The following is a 17,678-nucleotide window of genomic DNA, read 5'->3' as shown; positions in this document are numbered from 1 at the left end:
AAATCATACTTCAAACAAAGTAAGTTAGTTAACGACCTCAGAAAGTAAGAAAAATACAAGAATTTCAGAGTTTTTATGATTAAAATTGTTTTAACTATAATAACAAAATATTTTTACCTTTATTTACTCAATTAGAGAGCATATTCTACATGTTCCACACAAGACAATGGCAACATTTTACGGAAAACAGTTAATAGCGCCTCCCGTTCTTTTCTCAGGGCCTCCATAGAAGTCGCACCCCAAGTGCAAAGATTAAAATTAACTAAGGCTTTTTGTCTAGAGACATTAAAGACATGTGTTTCTGCGCAATGCAGGTTTTCAGAAGGAAGGTTTTCCATGCAGCACATCATGGGATTTATAGAATGACAATAAATAATCACTAAGACTTGGAATAAAATTTTTTTCAAAAACTTGAGCAGCCCTGATGTGTACTTGTATGAATGTGGGAGAAGCAAACAGAAAGTGAGCAGGCAAATAACCGGTAGGTCCTTCTTGTCTGTGTTTGAAATGAAGGAAGGGATAAATCACATACGGTCCAGAGGGTTCACAGTTGCTGGGCTTTTAGTTCGGTATGATACTAAATATATACGAGTGCTGTGCTGGGTGTTTTCACACCTAATCTTTCTAAAACCTCTTATATGTTGATAAGATTCTGGCTTGGGAATAGATTTAAAGACATAACTCAATACTGCATGATTTCAGGAAAAGTCAATTGGCACAAATGATAAGCACGTTTTACATGCTGAACATTAAGAATCTTTTGCTAAGTGTCAAAGTAGATTGCTCTAACGCACACATAGAGGTTTGCCATTCTGTCTACTTTGTGGCCTCGTAAAACCGCTCTTTAAGATTCCTGTCGAGGCTTCATTAGATTTATTCACCACGCCCACACGTTTGACAAGTTAGGCCCTGTTTCAAATCCACGTCCAAGGCAATGACATCAGGCACCCATTTCATTGCATGCAACAGTTTTTCTATGGCCATTGGAATCTTGGACGCTCAGCTGCATGTTAGGACGATTGTTCTCCAAACACAGAAGTTGCTTGCTATTAAAAGCTCCACACTGTTTTTGTTTTATGAACTGTACCGCATCTCAATGCAGCACAATGAACAGCAACACAACAACCAGGTTCCTCATGACATTTAATTTTTATAAGACTTAACCAGCCATCAACAGTCCGGTTGGATGGTGGTGCACCATCATCAAAAGGTCAGTTGAGAACACAGCTGCCTTTTTTCCCCACTAGAGTAGTGTCATAAATTGTTTCACACACTCCTACTCTTGTGGTAACTCCACACTTCTTAAGTTCCTCTGTGAGTTTGCTTAAGGTCGCATTGGTTGGACTGTGTGTAATAAGAAATCTCATGTGTTCGTATGTGACTTCCACAGGAGCTGGGTGGTTCATTTGAGTCATGTTAATTTAGTTAAAAAACACTCAGTAGGGTTATGAAAGAACTTAAAAAGTGGATACAGAAATAATGCAAAGAAACTGAGTCTACTTCAGTATACTCCACTTGAAATTCTCCGTGCTTTGAGTGTGGAGTTGGGAGCGATGGGAAGTGCAATGAGCCTCCTAACAGGAAGCAGCGATTCTTCAACCCAGCAGCAGTGAAGTAATCGAAAGGAAGTGCACTGAGGTTTACCCGTCCAGGTCAGAACTCCTGTAAAGTGCTCTGCACATTTCAATTCACCGCTTCGGTGTCCAGGCTAACCACTCTTCTGGGGGCTTCTTGGTGGGGTAGGAATGAATTTCCACAGCTCACTTGTCTGCACAGAGGTCGTGCTGTGCCTGGCGGTAATCTCCACTGCCCTGCAGAAACTCCATAAATGTGTGACCAAAAAGGCCACAGAACTGGAGAATATGTTTACTCATTGAAGGGTGTGGCCTAATCACACCGCTGGTCCAGAGGCGGCAGCTACACGGAGGGTAGGGCCCTGCGGTGGCCGTGGCAGGATGGTGGCAGCTATGCAGTTGGTGGCGGGTGCACCAGACGCTCTAAAGTATAGTTCTTGTCGTCAGTGTGTAGTCGGGTCCCGGTTTTGCTTTCTTTTTAAATCCAGTTTGACAACCTCTTTCTTTTAATTAGAGTGTTATTGGACTTAAGTCTAACATTTAATAATTTTCCCATTTTTCTTCCTTTCTTTCATCTTTGATGCCTTCTTTTAATTATAAGGATATTTATTGGTACTCCATTTTAGTATGCCTATTGGATTTTAGGTATATATTTCATTTTTAATTTTTTAATTAGTTGCTCTAGGGAATATAATGTAAACCCAACTTTTTCCACAGAGTTTATCAATGATTTAAGATTTTATTTACTTATTTTTAGAGAGGGGGGAAGGAAGGGAGAAAGAGAGGGAGAGAAACATTGATGTGTGAGAGATACATTCATCACTTGCCTCTTGCACACCCCCAACTGGGGACCTGGCCCACAACCCAGTCATGGGCCCTGGCTGGGAATTGAACCTGTGACCTTTCAGTTCACAGACTGGTGCTCAGTCCATTGAGCCACACCAGCCAGGGCAGCAAACCCCACTTTTAATAGTCAGAATTAAAATTGTATTACTTCAAGTAAAACTCTTAAGCATTAAATCATTAAATCCTTTTACCTCATTCTTTTATATTTCCGTATGTATTATATACACATATACTAAACCATCTAAACAATATAAATTTTGCTTTCAGTAGCATTACATATTTTAAACAACTCAACAGGTGAAAATAGTCTGTAATATTTTTCTCAGATACTTACCACTCCTAGTGCTGTCTGTTGGTCCCCGAGCTTCTGAGTTTCCATCTGGCGTCACTTCTCCTCATCCTGAAGAACCCCCTTGAGCACTTCTTAGAGTGTCGGCCTCCTGGAGATGAGTTATTCGAGTTGTCTTTCACCAGGACATGTCTTTATTTGCCTCCAGTTTTGACTGATATTTTTGCTAGGGATGAAATTCTGGACAGACCTTTTTTTTTTTTAAATCGTCACTTGAGGCCTTTTAAAAATTACTTTGAGAGAGAGAGAAAGAGAGAGGAAGGGAGAGAGAAACATCAATGTGAGAGAGAAACATTGATTGAGGGCCATCTGCACATGCCCGGACTGGGGATCATAGGTGCTTTGACCAGGAATCAAACCCACAACCCTCCAGTTATGGGATGATCCTCCAACCAATAGAGCCACACCAGCCAAGGTGACACACTTTTCTTTTAGCCCTTGAAAGATGTTATCTACTCTCTTCTCGCCTCCTTGTTTTCTGATGAGAAATGCAGTCATTCAAATTATTGTTCCTTGGTATATATTGTGCCATTTTTCTTTGGCTATAATCAGGACACTTCCCTTATCATTGGTTTTAATTTTTATGCTTAACTGTGATGTACCTAGTTTTGGTTTTATTAGATTGTCCTGCTTAGTGTTCACTGAGCTTCTTGAAACTGTATATTTATGTCTTTTGCCAAGTTTTGGAAGTTTTCAGCCATAGTCTTCAAATGTACTTTTACTGTACCAATCTCTTTCTCTCCTATTTCAGAAAGTCCATTGACACAAATGTTAAATCCTCGAGGCTCCATTTGTTTTTTCCCAATATTTTCTCCCTGGGGTTGGATAATTTCTACCAAGCTATCTTTAACTCTACTGACTCTTTTCTCTGTTGCCTCCTTTCCACTATGGAGCCCACCCAGTGAAATTTTTAGTTCATATATTATATTTCTCAGTTCTAAAATTTCTTTTTTGAAATATATTGTATTAATTATGCTACTACAGTTGCTCCCATATCCCCCCCTTTATTACCCTCTGCCCTGCACCCCCTCTCCCACCCGCATCCCCCCTCTTCAGTCATGTCCATGGGTTGTACAGGTAAGTTCTTTGGCTTCTCCATTTCCCATACTATTCTTCACCTCCCCCTGTCTATTTTGTTCCTACCATTTACGCTTCTTAGTCCCTGTACCTTTCCCCCCATTCTCCCTCCTCCCCCTCCCCACTGATAACCCTCCATGTGATCTCCATTTCTGTGGTTCTGTTCCTGTTCTAGTTGTTTGCTTAGTTCATTTTTGTTTTTTTTAGGTTTGGTTGTTGATAGTTGTGAGTTTGTTGTCATTTTACTATACATATTTTTGATCTTCTTTTTCTTAGATAAGTCCCTTTAACATTTCATGTAATAATTGGCTGGGCGATGATCAACTCCTTTAACTTGACCTTATCTGGGAAGCACGTTATCTGCCCTTCCATTCTAAATGATAGCTTTGCTAGATAGAGTAATCTTAGATATAGGTCCTTGCCTTTCATGACTTGGAACACTTCTTTCCAGCCCCTTCTTGCCTGCCAGGGTTCTTTTGAGAAATCAGCTATAGTCTTACAGGAACTCCTTTGTAGGAAATTGTCTCCTTTTCTTTTGCTGCTTTTAAGATTCTTTCCTTCTCTTTAATCTTGGGTAATGTAATTATGGTGTGTCTTGGTGTGTGCTTCCTTGAGTCCAACTTCTTTGGGACTTTCTGTGCTTCCTGGACTTTCTGGAAGTCTATTTCCTTTGACAGATTGGGGAAGTTCTCCTTCATTATGTTTTCAAATAAGGTTTCAATTTCTTGCTCTTCCTCTTCTTCTGGCACCCCTGTGATTTGGATGTTGGAACATTTAGAGTTGTCTCCAAGGTTCCTAAGTCTCTCCTCATTTTTTTGAATTCTTGTTTCTTCATTCTGTCCTGGTTGAATATTTATTTCTTCCTTCTGGCCCAAGTCCTTGATTTGAGTCCTGGTTTTCTTTGTTTCACTGTTGGTTCTCTGTACATTTTCCTTTATTTCACATTTCATAGCCTTCACTTTTTCCTCTATTTTGCAAACATACTCCACCATTTCTGTGAGCATACTGATTACCAGTGTTTTCAACTCTGCGTCTGATAGGTTGGCTATCTCTTCATTGCTTAGTTGTAGCTTTGGAGCTTTGATCTGGTCTTTCATCTGGGCCGTATTTCTTTGTCTTGGCATTCCTGTTAAGTTGTAAGGGGTGAAGCCTTAGGTATCCACCAGGGTAGGGCAACCCACTTCACTGCATTGTGGTGCTATATGTGGAGAAGGGGTCTGAGAGGGAACAATTCTACTTGTTTGGCTCTGCTGGCTTTCAGTCACTTCCCCCGCTACCCAAAAGCAAATTGGGCCCTCCCTGTGCTGATTCCCTGGTGGGTGGCTTTGTGTACATTCTAGGACCCTGTGGGTCTCTCCAATGAACTCTCCTGTGAGGCTGGGAGTTTCCCTTGCTGCCCCAAGCCCCACAGGTTTTTACCACCAAAGATTTTGAGGCTTTATTTCCCTGTGCTTCGTGGAACCCTGGGTTGCATGGTCTGTCTCACTCCCCAGTTGTTCTTTCTGGTTTATCTGGGCACAAATGTGGGACTGCCTGGTTCTCCAGCTGCTGCCTTACCGTGAGTCCTCTCCATTCCAGCTGCCTGTCTCCACCCCTCCTACCGGTCTGGATGAATGTTTTTTCTTTAACTCCTTGGTTGTCAGACTTCCATACAGTTCAATTTTCTGGCAGTTCTGGTTATTTTTTGTTTTTAAATTTGTTGTTGTTCTTGGTTCTTGTTTTGGTTGTGCAAAGAGGTAGAGTGTATCTACGTATGCCTCCATCTTGGCCAGAAGTCCTCTCAGTTCTAACATTTCTGTTGGTTCTTTTTTTATAGTGTCAGCTTCTCTTCTGAGACTCTTTACCTTTTTTTCTTATTTTCATTTCAGAAGTGCTTACTTTTATCTCATTAGTTGTTTTAAAATTTTAAACTGATAATTCCACCATTTGTGACATCAGAGGTGGCACCTGTTCACTGTCTTAGTTGGTTGAAGTGTCGTCTCGTGCACCACATGGCTGCGGGTTCGATTCCCCAGTCAGAGCACATACTAGGCAGTGGGTTGTGTCCTCTCACATCGATGTGTGTCTCTCTCTCTTTTTCTGGAATTGGTGAATATATCCTTGGGTGAGGGAAGGAAGGGAGGAAGGAAGGAGAGGGAGAGCAGGAGGGGAAAGAGAGAGAGAGAGATAGAAGGAAAGGAAGAAAAGAAAGAAAAGTAGGGAAGAAAAGCAGAGGAAAGTCAGGCAGACTGCCAGATCCCACATGACCTGAGTAATAAGAGTCCCAGAAAGATCAGAGGGAAGGAAATGGGGGAAGCAGCCCAGAAGGTTTCCCAGAACCCAGGACTGAGTTTCCGGCCCAGAAGGTCCCACTGGGTGACTGGCACAATGGATGAAAGGACTAGAGGCTTCACCTTTGTGAAATTCCACTCCCAGGGACAATGAGAAAACCCTCTGTCCTCCCAGAGAGAAGGAGTGGGTTTCACGACGTGTCCACGGCCCACAGAGGCTGGACTGCCAGGAGGACATACCTGCAAAGCGCTGAAGGAAGGTGGCTTCCCACCTGGGACTCACACGTACCTGCTCTATCATTGGAAAGGAGGTGGCGTGAGGACGGCTTTAGACATTCTGGGCCTCAGAAGTTTCACTTCCTCTGCATGGTTTCCCAGAAAGAGGATCTCTCCACCAGAACCAGGGTGACGGAGAGGGGACAGAGGCCAGCTTCCAGGAGATGGGGGAGCAGGAAGCCGACAGATAGAAGGCTTTATTCCACGCAGGGGAGTTAGGGGGTAAGTCAGGGACAGTGTAAATACACCAACAAGCCCATTTGTTAACCCCAGGCCCCCAAGTTGTTGAGGGACAATGAAGTGTTCAAAGTGCATCCGCCTGGCTCAGCTGAGAGGAGCCTGTAATAACACAAACACTGTGCATTGATTTCAGCAAAATTATGACACAGCTAAATTAGGGCGGTGGAGCGGAAGCTAGCGTGTGAGCATATGTTTTGGGCAGGTACACGTGGCAGCAAGCCAACAGGGACGTCTGAACCCAAGGAAGTGGAGAGAGCCGTTATGTAAGTGAGCCACTCAGTGAACTGAGCACAGTCCCATCAGCACCTCTGCTGCAGGGAGAGCTGGTAGGGGCAGCTCTGAGGAGCAGGAGGCTGGGGGTGGGGGGCGGGTGTCAGCCACAGGCTGCTAATTTCGTTACAAGCTTGGGGTAGCCCATGCCTTTTAAGTCTGGCACAAGTGACTTTAACCCTTTTGTCCCAGCTAATTACATTTTATCAGATACAAAATCGTCCCCAGCTTCCTCTGGGTTCCTTGCCACGTGATGCATCTTTTGCGTTCTTTCATTTTCAGCTTTTCTTCTCTGTTTAAGTCTGCCTCTTGCAGACATACATGAAGGACCCTGCCCCTAAACTTTCTTCTGGTGATTATTTTAACCTATTTGTACTTCTTGTAATCAGTTTCACTGGGGCTAACTTCTGTCATTGTATTTTCTATTTTCTATTTACTATACTTTCATTTGTGTCTCTTTTTCTCCCCAGCTCTCCAGTTACAGACTGAGCTTTCATAAGCTTTTGCTCTTATGGGGTTGCTTTTAGCATAAACCTTTTTCATGCTGGTGTGATCTTACTTATTATTGTAGATGCGTCAGTGTTGCCATTTCCCCAACAAGACTTGCACATGGCATGCACTCTGGTCCTCTGGTCTCCACACCCCTCCCACGCACACACTTGCACAGAAGGTGAATCCCGGATGGCAAAGATTCTAGTCTCTGTTCCTAACTTGTTAAAGGACTCCCCTTTAACGTTTACTGGGATTTGGCCACCGTCCTTGCTGTGTCTTGTAGCCCAGATGTGTTTCTCTTCGAGTGCTTCCCTGAAAGTGCTTTCCTTGTGGGTCTGGGTGTGAAATTGCCCTTGGTCCCCTGCTTGCTGGGATGTTGTTGTGCCTTCACATCTGGATAGTAACGGGGCTGAATATACAATTTTAGCTTCAAAGTTTTTATCCTTCAATCTTCATACATTGTTCATAGCATCCTTGTGGCTGCTGGTGTGGAGAAGTCTTGGGGTTCCCGTTGTTTCCAGCATTCTCTTGCAGATTTGGCTTTGATGTTCTTAAATGTCACTGAGTTGTTTGCCTGGGTCACCTGTGTGGTGCTCTGTGCTCTGTCCATCTGAGCTCTTCTGTCTTCAGTCTGGACACCTTATTTCCATCGTTCATCCAACTTCGTCCCCTCCGCGTCACTGCTTCACCTCCCGGAGCTGCGGTTGCACAGGTGCTGGTCCTTCTGCGTCGTCCTCCCCTCCGGCTTCCCTTATGTGCTGTTTTCTCCTGCCCGCCTCAGTGGGCGGTGGACCTGTCACTCCAAACCCCCCAATGGTTTTCTCCCTTTGTGCAGCGTTCATTCCTAGTATTTCCCGTTGATTTGTTTGTACTGTTTCTTGTTCTTGTTTCATTTTGCTGATAGCTTTCCTAATCCCCTTATATACATGTATTTAAAATCACGCTTGGCTCAGCTCTTAGGTGTCTGCTTTATGCTGCCCATGGGCTGGGCGTGCACCAGGCTCCTGTGCGCCCCGTGCCTGCCAGTGTCTGACCCCAGCTCCTTCCATGAGCTGTGTGCTGGCTCAGGGTCGAAGGCTGGAGAAAGGAGAGGGGAAGGCCTGGGTGGGAGTTTGCATCCCCTTTAGAAAGGGGTACAGTGGGAGGGGCCCCCTGCCTGGCGTTTGCACCAGAAGAGAAGGAGGGGTGGGTGCCTGGAGGGTGGCTCAGCTGCTCCCACTCCAGCCAGCCCTGCCCCTCTTGTCGGGCCCCTGTTGTCCCACCAGGCAGAGACTGTCCCCAGGCCACCTGGAGGGGTAGCAGCAGGACATAAAACGGATTTCTTCCACCTGTTCTCCGCTTCCCCAAAGCCCCTGCAGGCTGCAAGCTCCAGTCTCCTCTTCACCCCAGCCCAGGCAGCCTTGGTCTAGTGGGAGGAGCCCAGGGGCCCACCTGCCCGTCTTTGTGGCCCCACTACCTCAGCCAGTTGCATTGTTCAAGAACTGCTCTCAAGTGCTCTAGCTGCTTCATGGCAGAGAGTCAAGCCAGAGTGTACTGTTTGTGGGATCTATAAACAGCCAGTTGTTCCGCTCCCCCAGCAGGAACGCCGCTCGCACGCACACTGGCCGCAGAGAGGCCCAGTGAGTGATCTGGCTCCAGGAGGCTGAGCCAGCCTGCCTGACACCCCAAGTCAGTGCCCGCTCACTCACTGGGCTCGCGTGACTAGCAGGCTTTGGCCTCGTGTTGTTGCTTGGTGACCTTGGCAACAGCTCTCAGGGGAGTGCTCTGCTCCCCGCTGCCCTTTACTCTGGGAGGAGCAACGAGGGGCTGTGAGAATTGTTCCTTTTCCCTCTTTTTTTCTCCTGCCGTGACCTTGACAAAACCATCTCTGAAGTACTTGCTGGCTTTTTCTTTGCCATAGAACTGGAAGAGATCAGGGTATTCAAAGGGTTGACCAAAGGAAGCCCTCGCTTTCACAGAGGTCCCTTTTTCCCGGAGAAGGGCGGCCAGTGGCAACAGTGTCTGTGGCCGAGCAGGGCAGGAGGCGCTGGCACCTCGGACCCTCGCCCTGAAGTGGCAGGTGCACGTTTCGTGACTTTCAGTAATTGAATGTAGATGTGATTATTTTCCCCTTAAAAAAAATGCAGCCTTCAGCTTGGGGCCAAATCCTGTTTTCCACTTGGAAAAGTGATCTCATTTTCCATGTACCATGTTTTTAAAAAAAAAACGCACACACAAAACTCTTGCAGGATTAAAAAGAGAGGGGGAGAGAAAACAAACAAACGCTCGAGATGCATATTTGAAGGATGGTCCCACATGTGTAAAAGTATTTGGCGCGATGACTCTGGACCAGAAAGCCAGTCCGATATTGAATCCATATGACTCGGCACACAGCACTTTATGGTCTTTCTTCTTTTTTTAAATTTCTGCTTTGTGAGTTAAAATTAAGGTTGTTTTGGTTGTGACTAATCTCATAAAATCTTTTTTAAGAAGGCATTTTATATGCTCAAGCCTTGAGCATTTCTTTGGTCTTTGAACTATTATTAGTAGGACATCAGTATGCGGCAACCTTGGCATTGGGAGAAGCTGTGGGGGAGCCGGTGCCCAGCCCAGGTGCCCGCCGCCTCCTCCCGGCCTGCTCGCTGAGTTGCTGGGCTCGGAGGATGGGGCTGCCCTGGCCCTGCAGGTGGCTGCGCCCCTTCAGCTTGCCCAGGGGTTGGACCTGGGGTCCCTCAAGGTCACTACTGCCCAGCACTCGTGGGTGATTGGACCCTGACCACTGTCCTCTTAGTATATGTTCCCTGGACCACAGGGCCCACAGGTTACATCAGGTTTTCACTTTTTGGTGACTTGCTGTGACAGCAAACAGTTGCTCTAAGAGTCTATTAGAATTGATACTTCGTCTTCTAAGAACCCCTGGGCGGACCCCAGCATCGCCCCACTGTATGGCTGCCCAAATCCTTCGGGCAAGGCTGCGGGGGCCTGATGGAGTGGGTGTTAGACAGGCAGCCTGCAGGGTCCCCCATCCCAGGGTGCTGTTGAGGGCTCCTGATAAGCCAGGAGCCACTGTGGGGATAGCACTCCAGCCACTGAGCACCTGTGGGAGCCAGGCATTGGGATCTCCTGATCTGAGTGTGTCCCCGTCACCACCTGGGAAGTGTGTGGTACCAGCCCTGTCCTCCCTGCCCAGGCCCTGAAACCCACATCCTCCATCAGCACTGGCTCCGGAGCCTCAGCTGGGCCCAGGTCCCAATGAGCGTGGAGCAGGAGCGCTTTGTGCACGCATTCCGATCAAGTCCAGGCGAGCAGGAGCTCCAGGGCTTCCGAGAAGCAGCACGTTGAGGCCATGACAGGGTGGATTCAAGGTGCAGGCTGAGTGCCATCTGTCCTTTTCCAAAGACGTCCAGCTCTGCAGGTTGACCATGTGTTTAAACCTCATTATGGGCCTCTTTTATGCCAGGCAGGGTGTCAGGGAAGAGCAAAGTGTTGTCGAAATGGATTTCAGGCTTATCTCAGATACCTTCCTTCTTGACGATGTGCTCCCTGTCTTACTGGTCCTGACACGGTCACCCCAGCATCACATACAGTAGCCAGGAGTGGAAGCAACCTCGGTGTCCATGGATGGATGAATGGAGAAGCACAACGTGGCCCAGCCGCACACTGGAACGGCACTGTGTCCTGAAGGAGGAAGGACGTCCCAACACACGCTGCAGTGTGGACGAGCCTTGAGCACATGGTGCTGAGTGAGATTGGCTGGTCCGAGAAGAACATGTCCTGTGTGATTCTACTAATTCGAGGTCCCCGGAGCAGCCGTCACACTCACAGAGACAGAAAGCAGCAGGGAAGGCACAGGGCTGGGGAAGGGGGTGGGGGGTTAGTGTGTGATGGGCACGCAGCCTCAGTCTGGGGACGTGGGAAAGTTCTGGAGAGGGTGGTGGATGTGGCTGCGCAGCTGTGTGAAGGTGCCTAATGCCAGCAAACTGTGCACTCAGAAATGGTTAAAATGCTGGGTTTTATCTTATGCATATTTTACCACAATTTTTAAAAAAATGAGTTAAAAAATTGTCATTAAAAACGTACTGCCTTGGCTGGGCCAGCGGTCTGAGGGACACAGAAATGTGGACCTCAGTGGGTCACAGCCTGGTCGCAGGTGCTGACAGTAAAGGTGCTTTAGGAAAACCTCCGAGCTGGTGGGAGAGGATGAGACAGTCTTAGATGTTTAGGTAAAATGTCTCTGAGGTGGCCCAGGATATGGTGTGGGGTGTGGACATCCAAACTTGCTGACTACCAGGCAGGGGAAACCAGCCTGCAGGAACAGGACTCACCTGCTTAGGGAAACACCCACGCGATGCGGCTTCCACAGCCCCTGCTCACCCCGCATCGGGTCCTGGCGTCCGACCACTGGGCCGGGGAAGAGCTGCCTCCTGCCTGCACTCACCAGACTAGACAATTGGGTCTTTTGTTGAATGATGAAAACAAGTAAATCTTTTGCCCTGGTCCGTGTGGCTCAGTTGGGGGGAGCGTGTCCTGTACACTGAAAGGCTGTGGGTTCGATTCCTGGTCAGAGCACATACCTAGGTTGCAGGTTTGATCCCCAGTCAGAGCACGAATGGGAGGCTACTGATCGAAGTTTCTCTCCCTCTCCCCCACTCTTTCTCTCTTTCTCACACATTCTCTCTTTTTTCCACCTCTCCCTGCCTTCCTCTCTCTTTAGAAGCAATGAAAAAAAATGTTCTCTGATGAAGACTAAAAAATAAACAAACCAATCAAATCTCAGATGTTTCACAGATGATCCCCCCCCCCCCAAGAAATACCGTGTGTCTCAGAACAGAGGCATTGGGGAGGCTCTGGCACATTGAGCCTCGGGACTGACCCAGTAGGACGAGGTTTGGGCAGACACTACCAGTCCCTCTTGGAGATGTCAGGACAGTGGGACCAGGCACGTCTCCATGGAGCTGCACAGAAATTGAAATGACAAATGACATAGTCTGTTTAGTTCCCAGAGATGTTGTGGTGGATGCTTACGTTGCACGGGTCAGTTTCCCGTTCTTTAGAAGTACATCGGACTCCAGGGGTCGGTGGCTGATAATGGGCTTTGTGGTGATATGTGGTCATTGTCTCAGGTTGCAAGTGGCTGCTGCAGCTGCAGTGCCGGTGCCGTGTGAGCTGGGATTTCTTGCTCCAAAAACTCAGGCAAAGTCTAAATCACATTGTGAAGTCACTGTCCTGGTGTTTGCACCTCTGCAGTCGGGATGATTATCTGGAACTTTGAAACAAGCCAACGGCTCGGGTGGCACATCCTTTCCATTCAGGGATCATCCAGGGGCTGAGTTTTGCCTCTCCTGGCAACTGCGACCGGACTGCTTCCCTCTCGAGTAAAACTTTGACACGAGCTCATTTTATGTTTTCACGGGCGTCACGTCTTATCTTTTCGGAATCGTCTCTTAATGGTCAGAAGTACTGGAATGAGACAGCAGTCAGGGTTCACGTTCCCAGCCACATAACCGACTGTCCCAGGTACATTTGTGCAAAAGATCCTCCTTTCCCCATTGGACTGACCCAGCCCCTCTGCCGAAGATGGCTTGTCTGTCCTTACACCAAGTGGCCTTAATCACCACACCTTTAGAGTCAGCTGGGGAGGCAGTCAGCAAAGCCCTACAGTGTTGTCCCAACTCCACGGAGTCTTTCAGTCAGGAACCTGCACATCCGTGCACTAGGGCTCCTCTCCGCACTGTGTCATCGTTTTCAGCACGTGGGTCTTGCACGTTTTATTAGATTTATTACTAGGTTTAAAAATTGTTTTCGTCTGGGCTTGGAGTTTTCTCTGTGAGATAGTTTTGATTACAAATTTAATTTGCTTAATAAATACTGGGCTATTTAGATATTCTAGTTCTTATATCACTTTTCTGAGTGTTTTTCAAGGAATCTGTCCATTTGACTTAACTTGTTTAGTCTATTGAATATCAGTCTTAATATTTCTTATTATCCTTTCAATGTCTACAGGATCTATAATGATACAGTCTTTAAAATTCCTGGCATCAATAATTTGTATTTTTCTTGATCAAGCTTTAAAGAACTGAATTTCGACTTTATTGATGACCTTCATTATCTGGCTGCTTTAGACAGCTGTCTTCCACTTTTGCTCTTATTTTCACTTTTCCTTCCTTCTGCTTACCGTGGATTTCATCGGCTTCTCTCCCTGGTTTCTTGAGGGGGAGGCTACACTTTACCTTTTGAAATGTTGGTGTTGGGCTCACTGGGACTTCGTGCTGCCTCTTCTGCACCAGTGTCCGTGTCCTCGCCACGCTGAGGGGTGTGGGTTGTGCAGTTTTGCTCATTCTCGTTGCTCTCCATCATTTTTTAGAAGCGTGGGGTTTGGATCTAGGTGGCTGCCATTTATATCCCAGAGTATCTTCAGAATCAGTAACTTAAAAGTTCTTCGAAGTTGATATTTGTGAACCCTAATGGAAAAATTAGCACATGACCTGCATGGACAGTTTGCCGGAGAAGAAATACGAGTTACTGATGACTGTATGAAATGTTGTCAGTCTCACTGATAATGACAGAGATGAAAAGCACAATAATGGTAAAGTCCTTTAGTGCTTATCAAATTGGCAAAGGTTTAAAAAAAGAAAAGACGAAAGTATCCAGATGGTCAAGAATTAAATGAGTATTATGATATACCACAGATGGCTACAGACTTCATGGAAATTAAAGTCTCTAAATGTCTGCATTTTAAAGATGTGAATGGAAATATTTATGAACTCCGCTGTCCAGGTGTGTCAGCCTCCCTCACCTCTGGCTTCTGCGCTGGCAGAGTGGAGTCGCACCTGTTCCCGTCTCACGGGGGCGACATGAAATTGAGTGAGATGTGTCATGTGCAATGCCTCCCACTCATAAGGACCTACACGGCGTGTGCTGCCCTTACTTTGTCATGGCGATGGTCATGATGATGGAGAAGATAGACAGACAGGCAGGGAGGCAGCAGATAGATGGCAGAATGCTCACGGGTCCTGCCGTTAGGCGCGGTGGTCTCCTGTGCATCTTCAGCGCTGACGGTTTGGGGAAGCCACTGCGGGATGGACGGCCCAGAGGGCTTGCTTGACAAGTGAAGGGAGACTTTAAGTCAAGTGCAGCAGCCACAGGCCCTACTTTTCTCTGCACACACAAAGTCCACGGTAATTATGGATATAACAGATTTAACCATCACAGTAGCATTGTGAATGACATGCGCTAACGAATTTAAAATCAAGATGAAATAGATTCATTGTTATAAAATATCTTAAGATGCCAGAATTTATATAAGAAAAAAATTTTAACCACAATATGCTAACAACCATTAAATAAATGACATAGTACAGAAATCTACCCATTCTCACCTCCCACCTCCCTGGAATGAATGATCTAAGAGATGGGGGGAACCAAACTCTCAAGGAACCCCTGAAGCTCGTCTTAAATAAGTGGGTCCAGAAAAATGAAAGAAGGGGGAAGGGGCCTTACTCACGTTTGATAATTACATATACTTGACACAGAAATGAGAAAAGCATACAGTCTGGCTTTTTGTTAAATGTAGCATATATTTATGAGTAACTCCTAAGTGAAATGAATCAATTCATAGCATATAAAGTTATGATCAGATGAGTTTACCCTATGTGTGCCAGAATGATTCTGTTTTTTAAAATCCTTATCCAGAGGTGTTTATTGATTTGAGAGAGAGATAGAGGGAGAGAGAGAACCATCAATGTGAGAGAGAAACATACATACCCCGACTGGGGATTGAACCTGCAACTTCTGGTGTATGGGACAATGCTCCAACCAACTGAGCCATCCTGCCAGGGCAGAATGATTCTTCATCAGCAAATCTATCCCTGTAATTGACCACATTAATAGATCAACAAAAATTCATGTGTGATTATTTCCATCAATATAGAAATAACATTTGATGGAGTTCAATGCTTTTTCATGATTAAAAATTGTTTAAAAAAAACCTACTACACAGCAATGAAGACGATGGGGAAGTCACACAGGTGAAATGAAAGAAAGTTCCTGTTTTGTTTCTGGTACTGATGGCATGTCATCTTTTCATGATGTTTTCATTTTATAAAACAACTTTTATAACCATCACAAAAACAAGAGCTCAAGTCTTGAGCCTTACAAACCGTGAGCCTTACAAGTTCCCATGTCACCTGCTGACTTGGGACCTGTTGCAAGATGGTCATGAATAAAGAGCAGGCATTTCTGGGGGTCGTGAATACAGCCTACAAAACAGGGAGAAAGGTGGAAGTCTCAAGCAGAAATGATGCTTGCACTTTTTTCTTTTGAGTGATTGCATGCATGTATCTTGGAGCCAACTCGATTTTTGTTTCTTCCAGTCCCTGGACGGCTTTGCTCTGGTCGTGAGCGCGGAAGGAGTGATATTTTATGCCTCGGCCACAATCGCAGACTACCTGGGCTTCCACCAGGTAAGCACAGCTCTTGCGTCTGCCACACGACAGCTTCTGTTCCCTGTGAATGCTCATTGTCTTCGAGGTTTAAACATCTCCAAAATCAAGCTTTCCTTATCACAGAGGTTTTATCAGGTACGGATTTCCACAGCCCACCTTTGTCTGGGGCTCAGTCATGGCCACAGGCATGACAGTGTCCAGGGCGTCCCAAGTCCGAGGGGCGACAGCGACCGTGCTGACTGTGGCGTGGTTCCCATGCCTGTCACTCTCTGTCAAGTCCTCGCCAGCAGTGCCGATGCCTTAAACGTCAGGACAGAGTGTGTTCTGGAAATGCCCTCACTGAGGCACTGATAATCCATATGGAATGTTCCCACAGACCAGCAGGGGGTTGGTTCCAGGCATCGGGGCCAAGAGCTGCTGCTGAGGCCATCAAATGCTGGGATCCGGAGGGCGGCTTCTCCAAGAAAAGGAGCAATGAAAAGTCCCATTCCCGCCCAGGAAGGGAAAAGGAAACTTCCCCACATGGCCCCTGGGAAGGGAAAGAAGTCTCTTGTGAGAAATCCAAACCCCCCAAATGATTTACTCTCCCACGGAATGCGGACTCCTGGGACAGGGGGAGGAGTCCACGGCATGAAATCACAACCCCCTGGGAAGCCCCGACCTGTAAGGGGCCGGCATGCTCCCTGAGGACTCACGATAACAGTGGATCAGAGCAAGAGCAAAATGGAACTTTGAAAATGAAGAATACGGTGTGTCAGTCAGTCAGTCAGGGTCCTGTCCGGGGTGGAAACTGTGCAGTGAGTGGAACAGTTAATGTAAAGAATTGCTGTGCGTTTATGTAAAGATTTGTTAAGTAGTAACACGGATTAGCAATGAGGGAGAACAGACATGGGCACACACAGCGGGTGGAGGACGGCAATGCCCCCAGCACCGAGGCTGGGTGTCCGGGGGAGCAAATTTTAGAGACCTCTCCTCACTGTCGTGTGAGGTGAGGCCTTGGCCCCTGGGTAGAGAAATCCCCCCAGGTGCTCCCAGCCGGGGCTGGCCAAGAGGAAACTGCCCACAGGGATGCTGGCGGGACTCAAGGAGACTGCCTTTGGTGGCTGCTCCTCAGGAGGCCGCTGGGAGCGCCTGATACTTGAGGGGACGGACCTCCCCCTGCAGAGCCGGAAGCACCATTTCTGGCCAAGGGGAGACGTTGGTAGGACCTAGGATCAGAGCAGAGCCATGAAAGGGGGGTTTGGAGCCAAGAGGCAAGTGGTGAAGTTAGCGGCAAAAATCTCACTGGACGGGCAGAACACCCAGGAGGTGCCTGGAAAAGAGAGGGACGGTGGAGCTGGGATTTAAGAACGTGGGTCTTTGGCACATCAGGAGAGAGAGTTCAGGATACATTCAAGTCTGCCTGAGGCCCCTGAGGCTGAGGAAGTGTTCAGTCCGATTTCTGCAGAAACTGTCATTTTGAATGCTTGCAGAACTGAAGTGGCTGCCACCCCACCACGATGCTGAGGAGCAGTCTCTTACACCTGCCTCTCAGTTTACTTTCCTACCACCTGGACCCAAGGACAGGATGACCACCACGCCCTGTCCTGACCAGGCTTCCTTCTCACAGGCCCCAGGGCAGCCCTCCGGCTGTCCATGTGTCCACAGTAGGACTCCCCATCCCCTCTGCTTCTCGTGTAGCTGATCACATGGCCTGGGTGGGACCCGGCAGCACGTGGAGGTGTGGCCCCTGAGGGACCCCATGGGACGGCCACTATGTCCCATGAGTGAGTGAGTGAAGTGTGGTGGGCAAGACCTCCATGAGGTGTTCCCAGGCTGCATGTCAGAGCCTGGGCTCTGTGGTCTTGGCTGTTAGGTAGCT

The 17,678-nt window shown here is 47.2% G+C and overlaps 1 protein-coding gene and 1 pseudogene across 1 annotated transcript in view; one reads left to right on the top strand and one right to left on the bottom strand.

Annotated features, from left to right (window-relative positions):
- The window catches only part of AHRR (aryl-hydrocarbon receptor repressor), an 81,870-nt gene that overhangs the window by 47,974 nt on the left and 16,218 nt on the right, over positions 1 to 17,678 (top strand). The window contains exon 5 of the mRNA XM_028523185.2: positions 15,746 to 15,835. Coding sequence (XP_028378986.1) covers positions 15,746 to 15,835 — 90 coding nt within the window. The remainder of the gene's footprint in view (positions 1 to 15,745; positions 15,836 to 17,678) is intronic.
- LOC114505299 lies at positions 954 to 1,591 on the bottom strand (annotated as a pseudogene).

This window comes from Phyllostomus discolor, chromosome 3 (assembly GCF_004126475.2).
Source record: "Phyllostomus discolor isolate MPI-MPIP mPhyDis1 chromosome 3, mPhyDis1.pri.v3, whole genome shotgun sequence".
Lineage (NCBI taxonomy): Eukaryota > Metazoa > Chordata > Mammalia > Chiroptera > Phyllostomidae > Phyllostomus > Phyllostomus discolor.
The sequence above is the reverse complement of the archived record's forward strand: the minus strand, read 5'-3'. Positions and strand labels throughout refer to the sequence as shown.